Genomic DNA, 21,034 nt, shown 5'->3' with positions numbered 1-21,034 from the left:
TCTAATATCCAGAATGGTGGTGATGACTTTACTGGTGGGGCGCTCCATCTCTGGAGTCTAATATCCAGAATGGTGGTGGTGACCTTACTGTTGGGGCACTTCATCTCTGGAGTCTAATATCCAGAACGGTGGTGGTGACTTTATTGGTGGGGAGCTCCATCTCTGGTGTCTAATATCCAGAACGGTGGTGGTGACTTTACTGGTGGGGCGCTCCATCTCTGGAGTCTAATATCCAGAATGGTGGTCGTGAATAGGTTCATCCTTTTGAAAAGAGTCTACATGGCTCGTCCTCTGCTTCCACTGAATGCAGTCCTGGCTGCAGTGGTGTTGGAGGTGTGACAGGTACCCAAAACATAGTTGCCAACAGTCTTCAATTTGCAGGGACTGTCCCTAATTTTCATAGACAGTGGGGCTAATGTTAGCCCCATCCATAAATGGGCAGTCACACACTGTTTGAGAGCATTGTGGGTTTTTTTTGTCCCTAATTTACCAATTAAAATGTTGGTAAGTATGCCAAAGACCAGGGGCAATACAACTGACAAGCCAGGCTATGGTCTGCAGAACGAGGCCAATTTTTCAGTCTATGAATTCTAGTAGATGAGCAGGCCCTCCGGACTGGGAGCGGGAGACGCGATACTTTGTGGATGATGAGCACCCAGTGGTGGGTAAAGGTCTACAGATTGAACAAAGACCAACAATGAGAGGGCATTGGTGATGTGTGGACCTCTTGAAGGGAGTGCCCCTGCTGGTTCAGGGTGAGAGCAATGGCTTGGAACAAAAAATGAACCCAAAGAAACAAAAGGTCACACTGAGCGTCAAAGGCTGAAACATTGCAACCATAGGGTATGGTGTGAAGTCACTGAGGCCTGGCCCTGGGACCATAGACTACAGATACTGAGGTAGACCACACATCCGTATAGTGACACTCACGGCACCTGTGTGCCGTATTAGTACTTTTGCAGTCATGTGACTGATTTGTGGCATTTGCACTACACAAATGCCCTTTGGCTGGCACTTAGTGTGACACATCAGCTGGCATTGGCAAAAGCTGAAAAGTGGGGCTTGGCTGGCACAATGGGCGCTGCCTCTTATGTCAGCCCTGTCCCTATGGGTGCACTGGGAAGAAAGGGCATGTGAATCATTTGCATGCATGTTATTATTTCACCATGTTCCAGGTCAGCATTGTATTACGACATACTAGCAAGTCACCTAAAAATCAGACCAGGGAAGCAGTTGCCCATAGCAACCAATCCCATCACGTCTTTCATTTCCTAACCTGCCTTAGAGGCATGAGAGCTGGAATCTGATTGGTTGCCATGGGAAACCGTTGCACTTTTGTCTGAGGAGGCGATGGGCGCATCCTCCTGTCTCTTTAACCGGGCGGTATAAAGCGCAGCGAGCCGGCGGCCCCTCCTCTCCTCAGCTGAGAGCCGGACACTCCCCGCCGCTCTATCATTGTGCTGTGCCTGTCTCCGGGATAACACTGCGAGCCTCCATCCCACCAGCCAGCAAGCATGTCTGCGGGAGAAGAAGCGGCCCCTGCCCAGCCCCAGAAGGCTGAGGAGCAGAAGCCTGAGGAGACCCAGGCGGAGGAGCAGAAGAAGGAAGAGGCTCCGGCGGCGGCGGCTGCTGAGGAGGAGAAGAAGCCGGCGGAGGAGGAGGTGGCGGCGGCACCAGCGGAGCCCCCGCAGCCCGAAGTCACCTACAAGTCCCTGGTCCTGACCGCACACGGCGGCTATGACAAAGTCAAGCTGCAGACCAAGAAGGGGCAGCCCAAGCCCAAGGCCGGGGAGGTGCTCGTCCGGGTCCGAGCCTGCGGCTTGAACTTTTCCGACCTGCTGGCCAGACAAGGGGTGTGCGACCGGCTGCCCTCCATGCCAGTCTCCCTGGGCATGGAGTGCGCGGGCATCGTGGAGGAGCTGGGAGAAGGAGTGACTGACAGGCAGGTGAGTGCCCTGTGTGTGCCCCATGGCGTTACCTCCCTATGCTAATGAGCGGTGCTGCCCTCTAATTACCACCTGCCAGGTAGGTGTGCTGGCACAGCTATGGGCAAACATGTGGCTGGGACATGAAGCCTCCCGCTGGCAGCTGGGTGTGCCCCTGTCACAGCTGTGACTGGAGGGGGGTGGGGTACATCATTTGTAAGACCTGTTCCTGTATTGGCACTGTGACTACAACCCTCATTGTGCTTGGCACTGGGCTGGTGATCACGGGCGCTCATTGTCAGTGGACCAGTCACGCCCTGTAAACCTGGTCCATTCAGCTGGCTTTATTAACCCTCTGCTGACTGGGGATGGGTGTGACTGGGGGGCATAGTGGTCAGGTTGGTGAGGGTGCTGCCCTCGCAGTGCCCCTGTGTGCAGTGATTTCCTTTCTTTTCTGCTCCTCTATGGGCGATTGGGGAATATTTTGTCGCCGGTCTCGTCCACATGTAATCAATAATTCTTCTTGTGTCTTGAAGGAGTTATTTAACCCCCTCACGTGCAGCTGCTCTATGGGTGTGACCCCCTGAAAGGGGGTGGAGGGGATAGAAAGTGTTAAACTGTTACAGCAAATAGATGCTGGGTATGGTACGCGTTGGATCACGGTTCTAGACGTGGACCCCTTTTTCTCCAGTCTCAGGGGGGTCCATACTACTTAGGTGTGACTCTAGCAGCAGTTCTAGGGTATGGCAGTTTTGTGGGGGGAGGTGAAGCGGGATTATTCCGCCTTCTCACTGAGATGAGTAATGGTCGCCCTTGTATTATGCTCAGGTGACGGATCCAATGGATCGATATAGTTGTCTGGTATTTTTATATCAGCTTTTTGATTTCTGCCTGCGTTGCCTCTGCCTCCCAGCAGAGGGGGCAGTTCCAGGCTGTCTGGCTAATTGGTCATAAATGCATTGTCCCTTTGCATGTTGGTAAATGTGTAGGGTGGTGCAGCGAGCTGTCCTGCTGAGCGCTCCACATTGGCCTGGGGAGGCGCTTGATTTTTCTTACTGACTTTTTTTTTCCTCCACTGGCTTGTAGGAAGATTGTGCTTTGTCTGAGGACCACACCCAATATCTTGCATTGTCTTGGCTATGTAGCAGAAGTGCCTTGGTCCTGTGCACAGCGCTATATCCACGGTCTGCAAAGATCGGGTACCTCAGGCAACTTTTTGGCATCTTGTGTAGGTGCCCAGTGCCCTTAACAAGATACTTTAGAGCCGCAATTAGGTCATAATGTTGTGTTCTAGACTTTCTCTAGTCCGTTCTACCAGTTTCATTGCTTTTTGTGTGTCGAGTGGTGGGTATGCCTGGCAGAAGGGTGGACCAGTCACTTCAGTAGCTGAACGTGATGTAGAGGGCTGCAGGCTTGATGGTCTGAGTGTTATGCCAATGAAATCGGGTATCTTCTTGAAAAGTATCAGCTGGTTCTTAAAGGGGTTGAACCCAGACATATCCCCATTTTCACCCAGGCAGGCCCTCTGATGAGCATCGGTGCATTTGATACCATCCTGAATCGCACAGGGAAAAGATGTGAAAATGTATTTTTATTTTTTATATTAGATCCAGTGATGTACCAGGCTCTCTATGGGTAAAGCTAGGCGGAGGCTTCTGCCCAACTAATGTGCGGGCTTTAGTGCTGCCCCAGCCTGTAAAACTGCTAGGGAAGCGCCAGAGCTCGCCCATTGACGTCACTGGCAACACTGCTAGGCGGAAGCCTCTGCCTAGCAGTGTGAAAATATAAACAAAAAGCCCTTGCCCCGTGCGATACAGGGAGAGCATCAGTGGGGCTTTGATGCTCATATCAGTGGGGCTGCCGGGTGAAAATGGGCTCTGAACCCGGACAACCCCTTTAATTTTGACTTAAAGGGGTATTCTGGTTCTGTGATATCAGATTGATTGGAGGGCTGACAATCCACTATTTGAAGGGGCCGCAGCGCTAGTGCGGCATTCTCATCAGTGTTTCTGTGCGCCGTCTCCCTTGTAGTGGTGGCGCTGTGTAATTACAGCTGTAATGACCTTGTACCACCACTAGATGGTGTGCAGGTAAACAACTGAAGAGGAAGCAACACTAGCCCTCACGCCGCAGCCTCTTCAGTCAGTTGATCTGCGTAGGTACTGAGAGTCGGACCTTCACCAATCGGAAACCGACCGATCAGTCTCATGAAACTAGAATACCTCTCTAAATGAAAGCTGCCACTTGGTTTGGGGCCACCAAACCACTGGTTTATACTTGGGCGGCAGGTGTTTAGCTTTCTAAAGAGGCCCATGTCACAAACTTTTGGAATTGTGTAGTATGTGAAGCGCATTTTCCCGTAGCTGCCGGACTCCTCTAGGTTAATGGATGCGTTCTTCTACTTTTGTAATTCTGATATGTCCAGATGTGACAGTGGGGCATCTTCAGACCGCTAAACCCTAGATGCATTATAACATGGCCCCAAACCTAGGGACAAGGCATCTTTTAAAGTGGGTGAGGCAGGGGCCAGGGGGTGTTAATGTCCCCACCTGGTTAACACCACTCGATGTAGAGACTGGCCACCTGGTGTCTAGCCATTAGTGGAGAGAAAAATGTATTCTGGTCGACAGTGGTGGCCACTTCAGCTGCCACGCCTTTAGGCTACCCAATTGTCAATTCCGTGAGTGGAGGTCATACTCTTATGACCTGTGGTGGACTTCAAAGCTAATCAGCTCTCTGATCCTGTAGGCTTTAGGATGTTGTATCACTTGGTCCTGTGATTGACCAAAGTGGACATCCCCTTTCCTATCTCCTTGTGATGGAAGGAGGTTCCTGCTCCGCAGACTTCCAGTGATAACCTGTAATCTGCAGCCCATCGACTTGCCAGATGGTCCTACAGATCAAGAGGTGCTCCAGCTAAGAAGGTCCTGAATGTAGTGCCCTATTGGCTAACCTAGATTTCTCTGATTTAGAAGTAGAAGCATTTACTTTTTGAACCCCTGTTTGAATACCCATCTTGTCGGGGTCCTGCTGGGATACTGTAAGTGTGACTGGTGTCCTCAGCCTTCCATATAGAAACTAAAGGGGCTCTGCCGTGATTGTTGTAAAAAATGAAAATCGGACATCATATCGTACATGACAATCTCAACAAAGCTAGAACCAGCCCTGGACCTCACAAAAAGGGGGGGGGGGGGTCCTTTTTCCCCGTAACTGCCACAGCTTCTAAAAGAACATATGGCTGGTGGCAGTTGAAGATTTAAACTGAGCACGTTCGACCACCTAAGTGAGATGGACAAAAAAGGAAAACAAGAAACAGCAGGTGGCGCTATACAGATGTGTTGCCTTGAATCGCTCACTTGCTATACTACTTTTTTTTTTTCCCTTGCAATTACAAAAGTGTTCAGATCTAGGTGCTGGATTGAAAAATGTAGAATGTGCTCCATGACCACCCCTTTAAGGCTACTTTCACACTAGTGTTTTTGCGGATCCGTCAAGGCTCTGCAAAAAAAATGCTTCAGTTACAATAATACAACTGCATGCATCCGTCATGAATGGATCTGGTTGGATTATGTTTTCTATAGCCATGACGGACCCATTTTGAACACCATTAAGTCAGTGGGGGACGGCCCCGTTTTCTATTGTCAGAGAAAACGGATCCGTCCCCATTGACTTACCGTTTGGCTCAGTTTCGTCAAGTGAACAGCGAAATTCTGCAGGCAGCGTGTTGGTGTCCGCCTCCAGAGCAGAATGGTGACTGAACGGAGCCAAACTGATGCATTCTGAGAGGATCCTTTTCCATTCAGAATGCATTAGGGCGAAACTGATCCATTTTGGACCGCTTGTGAGAGCCCTGAACGGATCTCGCAAACTGAAAGCCAAAAAGCGTGTGAAAGTAGACTAAGACGGTAACCCTCTAGTAACAAGGGGTCGCTATCACCTAGGTTTTGACTGGTTGATGGTGAACTGCTCCACTTCAGTCTGCCCCAGTTGTGTAAGGACATGTGTATTGGCAAGTGTTCCCTACCCCTGCAGCCAGCACCCACATTTCCTTGTCAGTTTGACGTCTGTGAAAACGTTCATCCGTGAAGGTCTGTGTTTGGTCCGTCTGTGCTCAGCTGAAAATAAATTTCCAGAGCATCTCCTAGCAGTGAAAAAGGACATGACACACACCATCCGTGTTGTCTGATTTTTCACGGACCCATAGACTTCAATGGGCATGTCTGGTCTGCCTCATGGACCAAAGTAGTGCATGTCTCTTGGCTTTTTTTTTTACAGTAAAAAATCCAACAAAAAAAACTGACGTGTGAACAGACGCATTGAAATCAGTGGGTATGTGTGCCATCCGCAGAAAATGAAGACGGCACACGTCGATGAAAAACTCAAAAAATGCTGACTAGGCCAGAGAGGGGAAAAACAGGGGCCATAGCTGGTCTTCTCTCGTCGAAGTGGAAGTAGAATTTCTATATTGTGCACTATTTAAAGGCGTTCTCTGGGAGTGATGAAATAACGAATACCAATTCAGTCCCTGCTGCAATAGGGTCACACCATTGACATGACTACTGCAGCCATTCGCTGGCCTCGGCAGTGACTTGATGGCCCATTGAGGCCAGTGATTTGCCTGTAGTGCTCGCACAAACAATGTGATGTAATTACTGTAGGGACCGCTGGCAGGGGATTGAATGGGTGGGACTTTTTATTACGTTGCCTACTCTTATCCGCAATTTAGAAAACCCCAGACAACCCCTTTAAGCTCATCACTTGTATCATTACTCTACATGTGCTGATATGCAAAAAATGTATGCCCTTTATATTCCTTTGTTTTACATGTTATAGTGGGTGTGTCTTAGCAGAAGGGGTGTGGCCTCCTGCAGCCCAACAGGCTTATATAATTTATGAAACTTGGTGTAAATTATAGGGCAAATCCCTCAGGGTACACTTACTGACATCCAGGTGTCATACATGTACTGCACTTGGTGCAGGGCTTTAATCCTAAATGCCGTACATGTCAGGGGAAAAGCTCCTGGAATCCAGCAGGCCGCGACGGCTGGGGACCCCGAGGAGAAGGCACCAGCATTTCTCAATGCTGGGGGTTGTAGTTTCATTGTAGCTGGAGAGCTGCAGATTACTGCTCTAAGACACACAGCACTAGAGCTGCAGTAAACTATTTTAGTAATCAAAGATTCTACCGATTTATTTTTACGATCGAGTAGTCTAATAAGAAAAAATGAATTAATAGACTGTTTTCACTTATAAAAACTCATCAGTTCCTCCCCGTGCCTTCAGCTTGCCTCCCAGTGCCAGTACTTACTTTATCCTGTAGGGGCGCCACTCCACAGCTCCTCTGTCTTTTCTGTGTGTTGCACTGACATCAGAGTCAGGTCATAGTGCACGCATATGTGCTGAAAGTGCAGCGTGGTACGGGCTGGCGGGTGACCACGGAGCGGTGAGTCATAGCAAGCGCTTCACTCCCGCTCCGTGGTGACATGACACAAATGAATCCTCAATGCAAAGAATTCAATTGAGTAATCGTTTCAGCCCTACACAGCAGTGTTTTTTTTGCTGCATTTTCAGATGTTTCATTGTTTTTTTTGATCATTAGATAATCTTTTTATACAGTGGTCTATATTGCAAATGTATAAAGTCTTACAGGAACAGAGTTTGAGACATTTGGGGGTTGGTGAACTAAGATACTTTGCACCTAGTAATGGTATATGGCACTCGCCTGTGAAGTGTGGGTGTGGAAGTGTCAGCCCTGTGTGAGGATTTTCATGTTCTCTAATTTCGCGGCTGTCAAAGGCGAGATGTGGTCATGGGATTCAGTCTTTAATCTGCCCTCAAATCTGCTGAATTCTGTAATCCCTTTTTCTCACCAAATGTAAGGGTGTCGGGAGGCTACGAGATGCTTGGACCCCACGGCCGCACCCAACTGGTTGTGTAATAAAGCCTCTGCAATGTAACCCGCTTGTACATTGGAGGTGCAGGACCAGGTCTCGCATCTAACCCCAGAACATGAATTATTAATGTGACTAGAGCAGTTTTCTACTCAATAGCTGCCAATAATGATTGATGCAAACCCTCTGGAGGGACAAGGTTAATAAACTCCTCCGCTAGGCGTCGTTTACTGCTGAATCTCCTGCCGTCGTTTACTGCTGAATCAATCAAGTTTTTTTAGTCAATAAAATGCAGAATTTTATTAGTGGCTTTACCTGCAGTCTCCTGTCACCATCTAAACTTATTCTGCGTGGTCATAATGTTGTCTTCTACAGTTATGTTTAAAGGGGTATCACTAAAGTGATGTATAGTGTTAGCATATGCCAACTCTTTATAATCTGTGGGGTCTGACCTCTAGGATCCGCACAGGCCCTGATAATGAGGGTCACACTGGGAGTCAACGTTTCAGCCCCATCAGTATTTCCTTGCACAGTGCCGCCCGGCTAAACGTTGTGACGGGGAGGGGTTCCCTGCACTGCCGGGACTGACTGTGCAGGGGAAATACGGACAGGCAACTGCCCCTTAATTCCCCTGATCAGTGGGGGTTGCGGAGGTCAGACACTGCTCTTAAAGGGATGACATAACCTAGTGATAGTCACGTTCACTTAGGATTAACGCTTTTAGGCTTGGGCTACATAGCAATTTTATTTGTTGGTGTGAAAGTTGTTGCACGCGTAAGGACCGCAGTGCAGCCATAGAAATGAATGGGGTCGCAGCATAACTAGCAAGTTCACTACAGCAAAAAAATCAGCAGGCTTGGGTTTCTTGCGATTCTGTGGTCACGGAAAATGGGTTCCACTGCTACACTGCAATACTTGTGACTGTAGCCTCAGACTTAAATAATGGTTCACACCACAGCAAGTGTGCTCATTTTCAAATAATTGCAAGGGCATTTGCCCCTGTATGTAATATGGTGTGCACTCCATACCTACAAGTGGGCTACTCGCATATGTGATTTCCTGTGCGGTTTTGAGAGCTGGCAGAGGATCTTAAAATCGGAGAACGCTTCAGTTTGATTTAATACAACCGGCTGTATCTGTTCAGTTTGGATGCGGTTGGATTAAATCGAACGTAAACAAAGTTTTTGTCAAAAAAAAAAAACCTGTTCTTTGTTCAAATTTCATCGGCTTTGCTGCTTCTGTAAAACCTGCATCTTGTATGCCCAGAGTAGATACCAGACTTGATGCTGCTTCTGTACCATGCTGCCTAGCGAAACCCATTTTTCAGTAAGATAATTGCTCCTGGGTTTTAGATTGAGGCATGAGCCCCAATTTCAGCATTGATAAATGGTGGCGGTTTCTATGGTACCGTTATATCTGAACGATCAGACCGGCTCTTCATGTTCCTCCATATACTACAAAGCGGTTCCCTGTAAACCTTTCTCTGCTGCTGCTGCTGTTTGTTCTGGGAGAGCGGGGCAATTTATACATCAAGAGCGCTCTCTACAAGCTGTCATCTCCCGGCAGGTGTACTAACCCAGATTCCTGTTTAATGTTTCTCCGCTCATTAGGATCTGCTGGCCTGTGAGCTGCTCGGGTTTGTGTAATGAAGGATTTTTGTAGTGCACCGAATTATAACCTTCATATATTCCGCACACGTCTCAAAAGCCTGCTTTCCCCCTAAGAATTGCCTTGTCCTGTCAATACACAAACTTGCCTCCCACTCACAATGCCGTATAATGCGCTCCAGTTGAGATAATGTGTGGGAAGACTCTTGGAACTCGCCCGCTAACTTCCTCCTTCCACCCTGTGATCAGGTGGATGTGCAGTGTGGTCCTACTGAGGCGATTATATCCAACATCAAGTGTCATTCTGGAATCAGATATTTGACTGTCTGAACCAATGTGAACTGTATAACTTGCTCATTATTAATGAATCTGCAAGTGGTGCACCAAGGGCTTCTCCAGCTTTCCTTAAGATGTGAGGAACAACTGAAATGATCTGCAGATGGTGGTTGGGAGTTGACTTCCCTGATCAGAGCATTTACATGGCTTACTTTAATGAAAAACTCCAGTCAAACCCGCATCTTTGGACTTCAGCATAGCATTTTAGACTTGGGCATTGGTGATATAAGTAGATTGGCAAGGTCCACTCTTCTCTGTTCCACCAGATCTTTCAGGCAGCACTCTACATGGTCCAGTAGTCTTGACATTGGCTGCCGTAGAGCAAAGGTCCCTAACCTTTTGTATGTTGTGAGCCACATTCAGCTTTCAGTGATGGTCGGGAGCAACAGGCAATTCAAAAATGGGAGAGAAATAAAAAACAAATTGCCAACATTTGCTGATATTTGTGTGAACTTTGACTAGTATTATACCTTCCAAATTGGCACTGTTTGGTAAATCTAGGATTGGTCTAAAACAATGTTAATTGCTAGCACATATGGTCATAACTCAGGACTTCCATGGTGAGCCACATAATTGGGGGCTGTAAGCCACTGGTTGGGGACCACTGCTGTAGAATGAAGAAACAGTTTAGTCATAATTGTATCAATGGTCTGCTGCTGTTTGAGTTTTGTTTTAAAATTCCAACTTTTTTCCAGCTTCCCAGTAAATCATATGCAATATTATATGGTGTCATTAGAGAACTTGTCCTGCAAAAAAGAGTGGAAAAAACTTGATGCTCTGGGAAGGCTAGGAGTGAAACACAGATTTGCATTGTCTTAAAGGTTTTAATTGTCTCATGTTGGTTCATACAGACATCAGAGGGGTGATGGGTCCTCCAGTCATGACCCCCTCTATGAGCCATAAGAAATATCTTTGCAGGAGCTGCTTCTGTCTTGGCAGACCTGTCCTTGTATTACATAACCATTCAGCTGAATGGCCACCATGTAATACTACATGTAGCCTTCAGGAGAGATACTGGGCACCCTGCTGCTTTCCTCACTGGTATCTGCTGCTAGCTGGTATTGGGACCTAGGACAATCAGCGGATCACCCCCTTGGCCACATTGTGAAAGGTGTTTTTTAGATGCCAACCATTTACACATGTTTTAGGGCTCTTTCACACCTGCGTTCTTGTCTTCCGGCATAGAGTTCCGTTGTCGGGGCTCTATGCCGGAAGAATCCTGTTCAGGATTATCCTAATGCATACTGAATGGAGTGAAATCCGTTCAGGATGCATCAGGACGTCTTCAGTTCCGGAACGGAAAGTTTTTTGGCCGGAGAAAATACTGCAGCATGCTTCGCTTTTTGCTCCGGCCAAAAATCCTGAAGACTTGCCGCAAGGCCGGATCCGGAATGAATGCCCATTGAAAGGCATTGATCCGGATCCGGCCTTAAGCTAAATGTCGTTTCGGCGCATTGCCGGATCCGACGTTTAGCTTTTTTAGAGTGGTTACCATGGCTGCCGGGACGCTAAAGTCCTGGCAGCCATGGTGAAGTGTAGTGGGGAGCGGGGGAGTAGCATACTTGCCGTCCGTGAGGCTCCCAGGGCGCTTCAGAGTGACGTCAGGGCGCCCCACGCGCATGGATGACGTGATCGCATGGGGCGCTCTGACGTCACTCTGGAGCGCCCCGGGAGCCGCGCGGACTGTAAGTATGCCGCTTCCCCGCTCCTACTATGGCAACCAGGACTTTAATAGCGTCCTGGCTGCCATAGTAACACTGAAAGCATTTTGAAGACGGATCCGTCTTCAAATGCTTTCAGTACACTTGCGTTTTTCGGGATCCGGCGTGTAATTCCGGCAAGTGGAGTACACGCCGGATCGGACAACGCAAGTGTGAAAGAGGCCTTAGCCAGTTGAGTGGACTTTTGTATTCTGGAACCATTAGTTTTTTTAATCTTCCGTTTCATACATGCACCCGGACACAGAAGACAATCTGGGGCTGCCCATCTTTAGTTCACCACCCATGAACACCCTACTCTTTTTTGATGTCTTGTGGCACTAGTATTAGGGCTCTTTCACACTTGCGTTGTCCGGATCCGTCGTGTACTCCATTTGCCAGAAGTGCCCGCCGGATCCGTAACACCGCAAGTGAACTGAAAGCATTGAAGACTGATCCGTCTTCAAAATGCGTTCAGTGTTACTATGGCAGCCAGGACGCTATTAAAGTCCTGGTTGCCATAGTAGTAGTGGGGGGCGGGGGAGCAGTATACTTACAGTCCGTGCGGCTCCCGGGGCGCTCCGGAATGACGTCGGAGCGCCCCATGCGCATGGATGACGTGATCCATGTGATCACGTCATCCATGCGCGTGGGGCGCCCTGACGTCACTCTGAAGCGCCCCGGGAGCCGCACGGACAGCAAATATACTGCTCCCCCACTCCCCACTACACTTTACCATGGCAAACAGGACTTTAGCGTCCTGGCAGCCATGGTAACCATTCAGAAAAAGCTAAACGTCAGATCCAGTAATGCGCCGGCCTTGCGGCAAGTGTTCAGGATTTTTGGCCGGAGCAAAAAGAGCAGCATGCTGCGGTATTTTCTCCGGCCAAAAAATGTTCCGGTCCGGAACTGAAGACATCCTGAACAGATTTCTCTCCATTCAGAATGCATGGGGATAATCCTGATCAGGATTCTTCCGGCATAGAGCCCCGACGACGGAACTCTATGCCAGAAAAGAACAACGCAAGTGTGAAAGAGCCCTTAGTTTTATAATCTGTGGTTTGCTGACCTTTTTGATTTGATACGTGGTATAGCAAGGGACACCATTGTGGACTATCAGACATCGATTCATCTGTTCTGATAACATGCAGATTATCAGAATCTTGCTAGAGATTTGCTTGAGTGCTTGTATGGCCTTGGTATTGAGTTTAATTTGGCAATTATACATCTTACAGGTTACTCTATAGTAGGCATGCTCAAATGCGGCCCTCCAGCTGTTGTAAAACTACAACTCCCACGATGAACTGCTGAGGGTAGATGGCAGTAGGCTGTTTGGGCATACTAGGATTTGTAGTTTTGCAACAGCTGGAGGGCCACAGGTTGAGCATGCCTGCTCTATAGTAACAAACGCTTTGAGGAACCATTTCCTCTCCTTTTCCAGGCATACCAGGAACTAATGTGGAACGTACCTCTGAATTTGCTAAAGTGTTTTCTGTGCTTCAACTAGGGCTGAAACGATTATTCGAATAACTCGATTAAATAGAGTAAAAAAAAATTCATCGATGCAGTTTCCCTGCATAGAGTGATCGTTACATCACATATCGCCGGACCGCGATATGATCATTTTCTCCTGAGCCGGCCGACACAGCGGAGGGAGTCTCCGATCGGTTACCATGGCAGCCAGGAGTCACGCTACTGAAGTCCTGGCTGCCATGGTATGTTAGTGAGCAGAGAGCAGCGCATTATACTCGCGTGCGCTGTGGCCGCCGGGCGCTCCTTCTGTCTGTGTGGCAGATTGCTAATGCTTACAGCATTAGCAATGCGCCGCACAGACCTATGAGAAGGAGCGCCACCCTGTGGCCACTGCCACCAATGATTAATACTGGGGGGGGGTTTGCGTTACCAGAGGGGGAAGATCAGAGGCTGGGGGGAAACAGATGGAGAGAGAGTGGTTAATGGAGGCTGCAGGCACCACCTTGGCATGTATAAAGTTATTGGTTTAGAGAGGGGTTAATGAAGGCACCTCCAAGGTGCTTTCATTAACCTCTTCAAACCAATAACTTTATACATGCCCATTGGGTTTGGAGGGGTTAATGGAAGCACCTTGGCATTAGGCATGTATAAAGTTATTAACCCCTTCAAACCAATAACTTTATACATGCCTAATTACGTACGTTATTTTAAGTAGCTTTTTCTTACATTACTCGATGAATCGAGAAATATAATCGATAGAATACTCGATTACAAAAATATTCGTTTACTGCAGCCCTAGCTTCAACCTTCTGTTCGAGGATCCTTCAGGCTACATACCCCATCTTGTGATTTCATGATTTCACCACATGCCAGTTATGCACACAAAGGGTATTGTCAGTGTGAAGAACCCCTGGGGTTTGGTAGGAGAGGTCTGTCTTCTGCTCCAGCTGAGAGCTTGCTCTGCACCTGCAGGTCAGCTAGTTTGTCAAGCAATAACCTGCTGCGTCTTATTCTAGTCATTCATTGTGATTTGCAAATCAAGTACAATATTGCTGCAGGCTGACATGCCTTTATTCACAGCTGTCAGTGGCAACATTGGTCATTCCAGAAAGGCTAAGGCCTCATGCACGTCTAAGTAACGGCCATTTTTAGCACCAATGAAAGTCTGTGGGGCTATTCACATGGCCGTTCTCTTAACGGCCAGTGAATAGCATTCGTCTAAAAATTCGTCTAACAGCTGTAAAAATGGTACACTTTACCCAGGAGGGGTTAAAATAAAAACCTCCTCATCCACTTGCTCACGGTGCGGCAGTCTCTTCTCTCTTCATTGTGTAGGACCTGCGATATGCTTGGTGACGTAACCACATGGGAGCGCACAGTGAGGTCATTGCGCACCTTCAGCAGGTCCCGTTCAGTGAAGAGAGAAGAGACTGCTGGCATTATTTAAACATTGGGGGAAATTAAGATTGGGGGCTGAAATACATACATACACTATGGGGGACATTTTACCAGGGGTCCTACATGGGGGACATTATTAAAGCTGGGGACAGTAAAAAAAATAATAATCCTACACTACATGGGACATTATTTTAGCTGGGGGCCTACATGGGGGTATTATAAAAGCTAGGGGCACTATAAAAAAAAATTTACACCATGGAAGATATTTTAGCTGGGGCCAAAATGGGGGTATTAAAGCTGGAGGCAGTAAAAAAAAAATCTTACACTATGGGGGAAATTATTTTAGCTGGGGGCATTATTAAAGCTGGGGGCAGCAACAAAACAAAAAAAAAAATCCTACACTATGGGGGACATTATTTTAGCTGGAAGAGACATCCGCTGCTTCCTCCGGTAGGTGGACAAGTAGTGATGAGAAGAGTGGCATAGGAGCTGTTGCGAGCGGTCAGGCTCCTGGCTCTGAGACCATTGAGGACACCAGTGACGCATAGACAGTACTCTGATGTAGCCGATCGCAATTGGGAGCCGGGTGACGAAGGGGCTTCATCGGGAGAAGAGGGTGGCAGCTTGCGTGTGAAGCAGCGGAGGAGCCCGCAAGTTGGTAGCATGGCTGGGAGTCAGCAGGGTGGCAGCAGTGGAAGGTCGGCAGGCAAACATGCCTGGGGTAGACCTCAAGCCTACCTGCCTGTAAAGTAGTGGTGCAGGTGTTCACGGAGGCAGCCGTGATAGCAGTCAGTCCGGAGTGTTGGAGGGGGGGGTAGTGACTCTTTTTGTTAAGCCGCCGGAGGAGGTGAATATGGCCACTTGCCGAATCTGTGGGCAGAAGAGGAAACGGGGCCAGGGTGCCAAAGTTGGCACTATGGCCCTGCGTCAACATATGCAGTGTCGCCATAAAGTGACATGTGAGAACCGTGGCTCCAATGTGGTGGTGGTCCAGCCTGCCGCTGCATCACCCAGTGGCAAGCACCTGATTTCAGGCAGTCAAGGCTCCACCACCTCAGCCGAAGGGAGCGGTCTGTCCTTCCCATCTGCTGGTCCTGATGCTCCTGCTCCTCGCCCTCCTACTCCTCGTCAGTCGTTCCGTCAGCAATCGATTGCCAAGAGACAACAGTCTGCGTGCACACATCCAACGGCACAGAAGCTGAACATGCTCCTGGCCAAGTTGCTGGTGCTGCAGTCCCTCCCTTTCCAAGTGGTGGACTCTGCACCTTTCAGACAACTGATAGCTTGAGCTGAGGTGGAGACTCCCAAGCCGTCATTTCTTTGCCAAAAAGGCAGTATCAGCCCTGCACAAATATGTCGAACAGAATGTGGGCCAGTCCTTGAGCATGTCTGTCTGCAATGCATGGCAGCACCGATGTGTACGGTCAAGTACAATATATCCTTTATGGCCTACTGGGTAAACGTAGTTCCTGCCCAGCATCTTGGCCAGGTGACGCCACTTCTTCACGCCGTTGGTCCTGCGACAATGTCCGCCTCTGCCTCCTGGGGGGGCCTGTGTGTATGGGAGGGGGGTTGGAGCAGTACCAGCTCCATCAGCCGCAGCTTGTCTAGAGCTGGCTTTTTTTGCATGCTTTATCCATTCTGATTCCTTGACCTGTTTCGCTAGATGTCTTGGTCACAGGCACACAGTAATCGGGTTGGTTGTTCTTGACATCCATTGTTCCCATTATGTGAATACAGAATGGGCACAGTGCCATGTACCAGTGAGAGGATATGAATCGGGATGTTGCTCTTTTCAGTACCCACTGCCACAAGGAAAGGAGAAATGGAAGATTTTCTAATGGTCTTGTAACAGAAGAAATGCATTGGCAGTATGTATGGGGGTGGTTTAGTGACCTGAGTGGATGAGCCATCTGTATGGAGACTGCAGAATGTCACATGCCGCATATACATTCTGGTTACGTGTTCATGTACATCTTATGCTGAGGTTTTTCTGGTATGATCTGTATTTTCACGTCCTCTCTATCTCCAGATTGCCGGCGACATTAGATTTGCACGTGTGTCCAGGAGCCTGTCTGTGCTTGCGTAGTGGCAGAGCCATCCGGCAGACTCCCTCGACTATGCTGATGTTTTCCATCACTGAGCTGTGGTCCTCCCACTGTTAACATTATCTTCCTGGCTGCCATGGTGGTGATCCATGCACATAATTCACTGGCCTCAGCAGTGCATAGGACTTCTCTGCTGAGGCCCATAACTGGCTGCAGTGTCTCCTGTGTGCACAGATCGTTGTTGCTGCAGCAGCCTGGAAACCAAGGAGCAGTGAGGAGCGACACTCAGGCATGAAACAGAAGGAATCTATTCAGTATAAGCTTTTGTGGAGTTTGTTAGAGGTAGACTGAATATAAACTTGTTCCTGCATGTGCCCAGGAGGCAGAGCTTCACTGTACTGCTCTCTGCATTGAGCTGGCCCATAGTCCCTCCCCTCTGCTGAGTGACGGCTGAAGCATCCAACCAGGAGATCAATACAGCTGTCCCTTAGGGCAGAGGGTAAGGGATGTGAAGCGGCTCAATGCAGGGAGCTCTTCAGTGAAGCTGTCTCCTGGGCACTTTCAGGAGCAGAATCCTGCAGAATGGAGGCTCATGATCGCCATACTCTTGATAAAAACCCCACAAATGATAGCTTTGCCCTGCTTTCACCAGCCCCTACCTAGTGCTGTCAACAGTGTTGGGTGCGGACAGCAGTGTTCTGTCTGTATCTTGTGGCCCCATTGAAATGAATGAGTCTGCATCCAAAAAAAATTGTATTGGATGCAGACAAAAACCATGGGCGTGTGTATGAGCCTTAACACTGAGCTTAAGGGTCCATTCACACATCCGTATGTGTTTTGCGTATCCGCAAAACACTGGCAATGTGCGTTCCGCATTTTGTGGACCGCATATCGCCGGCACTCTCATAGAAAATGCCTTTTCTATAGGACATGTTCTATTTATTTACATTTTTTTTTGGAGGATATGGAAGTGCGGATCCACAAATGCGGACAGCACATTCCAGCCCCATTTGAAAATGAATGGGTCCGCACCTGGCCGGATGCGGACCCATTTTTCAGACGTGTGAATGGACCCTTACTGTTATGCCTAGTTCTGGGAGTGAGGAGGCTACGTGAGATATGCCAAGTGATACAATTAAAATGAGGTTCTTCCCCCGAAACTAAAGACCTTTTATCCACATCTACTTTTTCCTTTGGATTGCCCAAAGCTGTCACTCTCCCCTATTGGCCGATGCAGTGCTTGCTTCTATTGGCTGGGCATTCTGGGAGAATAACCTGGTTTCCATGGCAATTTAAACCAATTACCTTGGCAGGCTGTCATCTTGGTAGCAAACATAAAGGTAATTTGAGATGTGGTGATGAAATGAGCTTTATTCAGCAAGAAGTCTCCAGCGTGTGGACCAGATCAGTGGTTAGGATGGTTTTATGCTGTAAAATCTCAATGAAATGAAGTATACAATAAAGGGGCACGTGCTGCTGTAAAGGAAAAGCTTTGTGGAAGGTCCGAGACTAATCATGGCAGTCTGACCACTGATGGTTGGCCGAAGTGATGGCTTGTTCTAGAGAATAGACTTTAGTTTAAACGAACCCTCCAGGAAGAACTGAAACTAAGTGTGGGACCTGAAGAGCAGTGTCTGACTGTTTTTGGTTTTGTTGTGCAATTTCCCCTCCAAGTCCGCACTGTGTAAGGGCTCATGCCCACGAGCGTAAGCGCTTGGTGCCCATGCTGCGGTCCGTGGGTCCGCTGCAAGCGGTTCACTGACAAATTCGCTTGAATAGGGTCTGCGATCCGCATCAGACGGTCCGCACCGCAAAAAAGTAGTGCATGCACTACTTTTTTGTGGTGCGGAGGCATGGCCAGGAACACCACGGAAGCACTCTGTAGTGGTTCTATGGGGTTCTGATCCATGCTTCTGCACCACATCTCCAGATTTGCGGACCCATTCAAGTGATTGGGTCCCAATCCGTGATGCAGGGTTCTCAAGGCCAGTGCCCCGTTTATTGCCGACCCGCCGCGTGCAGGCTGTAATGCAATACGGCCACGGCGGGGCAACTGCTGTGGGCATGAGACCTAATACAGTATCAGTTTTCCTGAAATGTTCCTTTAAGGGAGACTCCACACTGCTGAAGCAATGAATCCCAATGGTTTCTGCAAGGCTCTGCTGTCTTGAGCTGGGAAATGGAGTCTGCAGACAGAATGGTATTTCCTTAAGGAAATACAACTAGGCCGCTAAGACTTTTGTCTGGAAGTAAGGACCTGGATTGTCTGGAAAGGGTTTGACATCCAAAACTTCCTGGCTTGGGACTGCAGCATTTTGTTTTATTTTAAAGAGGACCTGTCTCCTCTTCTGACATGTCCTGTTTAGTAACTACATGTATCCCCATGTGATAACTATTCTGGAGGATCTATTCTTATGGCTGTGCTGTTCCTTTATTATTCCTACTAGAAGTTTATAAGTGAATTGCTTGCAGTAAGGCCTCATGCACATGGTTGTTGAATGGGTCCACAATACAGAAGGTCCCATGCAGAATGGTGTTCTTCCGTGGGGTTTCTCTCCATACCACCACACAAAAAAGGACTATTTTGTGATTCGGACGGATCACTGATCTATTCAAGTTGAATGGTTCTGAATCCATCTGCGGAATCCGCAACGGCTGTGTGCACGAGGCCTAAAGGTACATGTGGGTGTGGCCAGTTGGGAATGTGCCCCTGCACAGTGACACCAGCACTGATTGGATACAGTCAGACACACCCTCTACTGGTAACACCCAGGAGTATCTTTACTGCAGACTCCCACCATTTTATTTGTAAATGTTTAGCAGGAATAATATAGGAACAATGTCATTATCTTTTGCTGCTTTGCGTTCACGTGGTGTAAATAACATGTTACCACTTTTATAAAATAAAACACTTTAATGGAAACATTAGTATTTTTGTTTACATAAACTGTATTAACCTTTTTTTTTACACTTGCTAGCAGAGATGGCTTTTATAATGCACTGGTATACATTGTATACCACTGCATTACAGCCTATAAGGCTGTGTCTGTGCCATGGTGGGGGAGCTGTATCAAACTGGTGTAAAGTAGAACTGGCTTAATTGCCTACAGCAACCAAGGAGATGTGAAAAATCAAAGGTGGAATCTGGTTGCTATGGGCAATTTAAGCCAGTTCTACTTTACACCAGTTTAATAACCCCCCTTATGTATTGAATGGTTGCAATGCCTCAGGAGGAGAACTGGACAAGGGCAGATTGGCTGTCAACCCTATAGGGAAATTTACATAAGGATCTGATGATCAACGGCCGCAGGTGCCCTTCTGAACTCAACTGTATTACTGTCTTCACGATGGTGATATAGTTGAATACGGAGGTTGGGGCAGCAGTATTTTGTGCGGTCCTGCGGTGTTCTGCATTGCACTACAGTATTGCAGGCACTGCCTACTTTTGTCCCTGCCTACTTGTTTTTGCCCATCTTCTGTCAGTTTAAGCCCACCTACAACATGGGGCCACTTAGGTTTTTTCCAAGGCCACTTTAAGGTTTCAGTCTGGCCCCTGGAACTGGGGGGGGAAAAGAGAAGTTGGTGAGTATCCCATAGAAGTATTTTGTGATCTCATGGGAAACATGTTAAATTATCCATTTTACCACATGAGCAGTGCTTTAACCATGCGCAACTCCATGATGACCCTGTATTATTGTAGGTGCACAGGCTGACACCTCGTACACTATGGCCACACTGTTCATTATTGCAGTTATACAAATGTCCACACCACAGCAACTCATTTTAGCACCTTGCTTGTAATGGTTTGCTTCTCTAAGCACACATGGACTCTCTAGCTCTTGTTTCACTTGTGTAAATGACTTTAGATGAGGTTTACCACCTGTCTGCAGCTACCACTCCCAGTTCCAGAGCAGCTGAAAAGCCACAGATTTCAGACCTCTGCTTTAGAAAACCCAAAGAACCATTGAGTGTATTGTACCACTCGGTGATCTGTTAAACCAGTGGTCTCTACCTTTTGGTTCTTGGAGATCCATAGGTCCAAGATCCAAGCCCTCAATATGGAGCCTCCATAATACCCCATTAACTTGTTGAGGGTATCATTCACTAGAAAAAAAGGCATAGGAGATCTCTGCATTGTGTGCCCTGGTGAGAATTGGAGGATGGTAGTGTCCCTAATGGAAACCATGCCCACTCAGTAGGTTTCTTCTCAGGGTTGTCTTTGCAACTGAACTGAAGGACTCGTGTAGTGAGGAAACTTAAGGTGTCTGTTTTTACTAGAAGGTTTTTGATGTCCTTCAGGCTCTAAGGTGCTTTGAGGTTCACCTTCAATGTCTGATTTCACATCATTATGGAGGAGGCTTCTCTCACACAGGTCTACTACAGAAGCTTAGTGCTACCCACAGTGATAGAGGGCATTTGTAAATAACTGAAAAATGTCTGGGCTCTTGCTGCTAAATCCGTTGCTTTCAGAAGTGTCTACGGCTTTTAATGGACACTGGATTTACAGCAGAACATCCTTTGAACTAGTGTAGTCATTAAGTCGGGCTTGGGTTCTGGAACATGTATGGTTAAGGCTACTTTCACACTAGCGTTCGGGGCTCCACTTGTGAGTTCTGTTTAAAGGCTCTCACAAGCGGCCCCGAACACATCCGTCCCATC

The 21,034-nt window shown here is 47.9% G+C and overlaps 1 protein-coding gene across 1 annotated transcript in view; it reads left to right on the top strand.

The window, feature by feature from the left end:
* Window positions 1-1,425: 1,425 nt before the first annotated feature.
* The window catches only part of VAT1 (vesicle amine transport 1), a 46,651-nt gene continuing 27,042 nt past the window's right edge, over window positions 1,426-21,034 (top strand). Inside the window, exon 1 of the mRNA XM_044298936.1 lies at window positions 1,426-1,946. Within this exon, the coding sequence (XP_044154871.1) occupies window positions 1,515-1,946 (432 nt within the window). The 5' untranslated portion in view covers window positions 1,426-1,514. The remainder of the gene's footprint in view (window positions 1,947-21,034) is intronic.

This window comes from Bufo gargarizans, chromosome 6, assembly GCF_014858855.1.
Source record: "Bufo gargarizans isolate SCDJY-AF-19 chromosome 6, ASM1485885v1, whole genome shotgun sequence".
NCBI lineage: Eukaryota > Metazoa > Chordata > Amphibia > Anura > Bufonidae > Bufo > Bufo gargarizans.
This window is presented reverse-complemented; position numbering and strand designations above follow the sequence as displayed.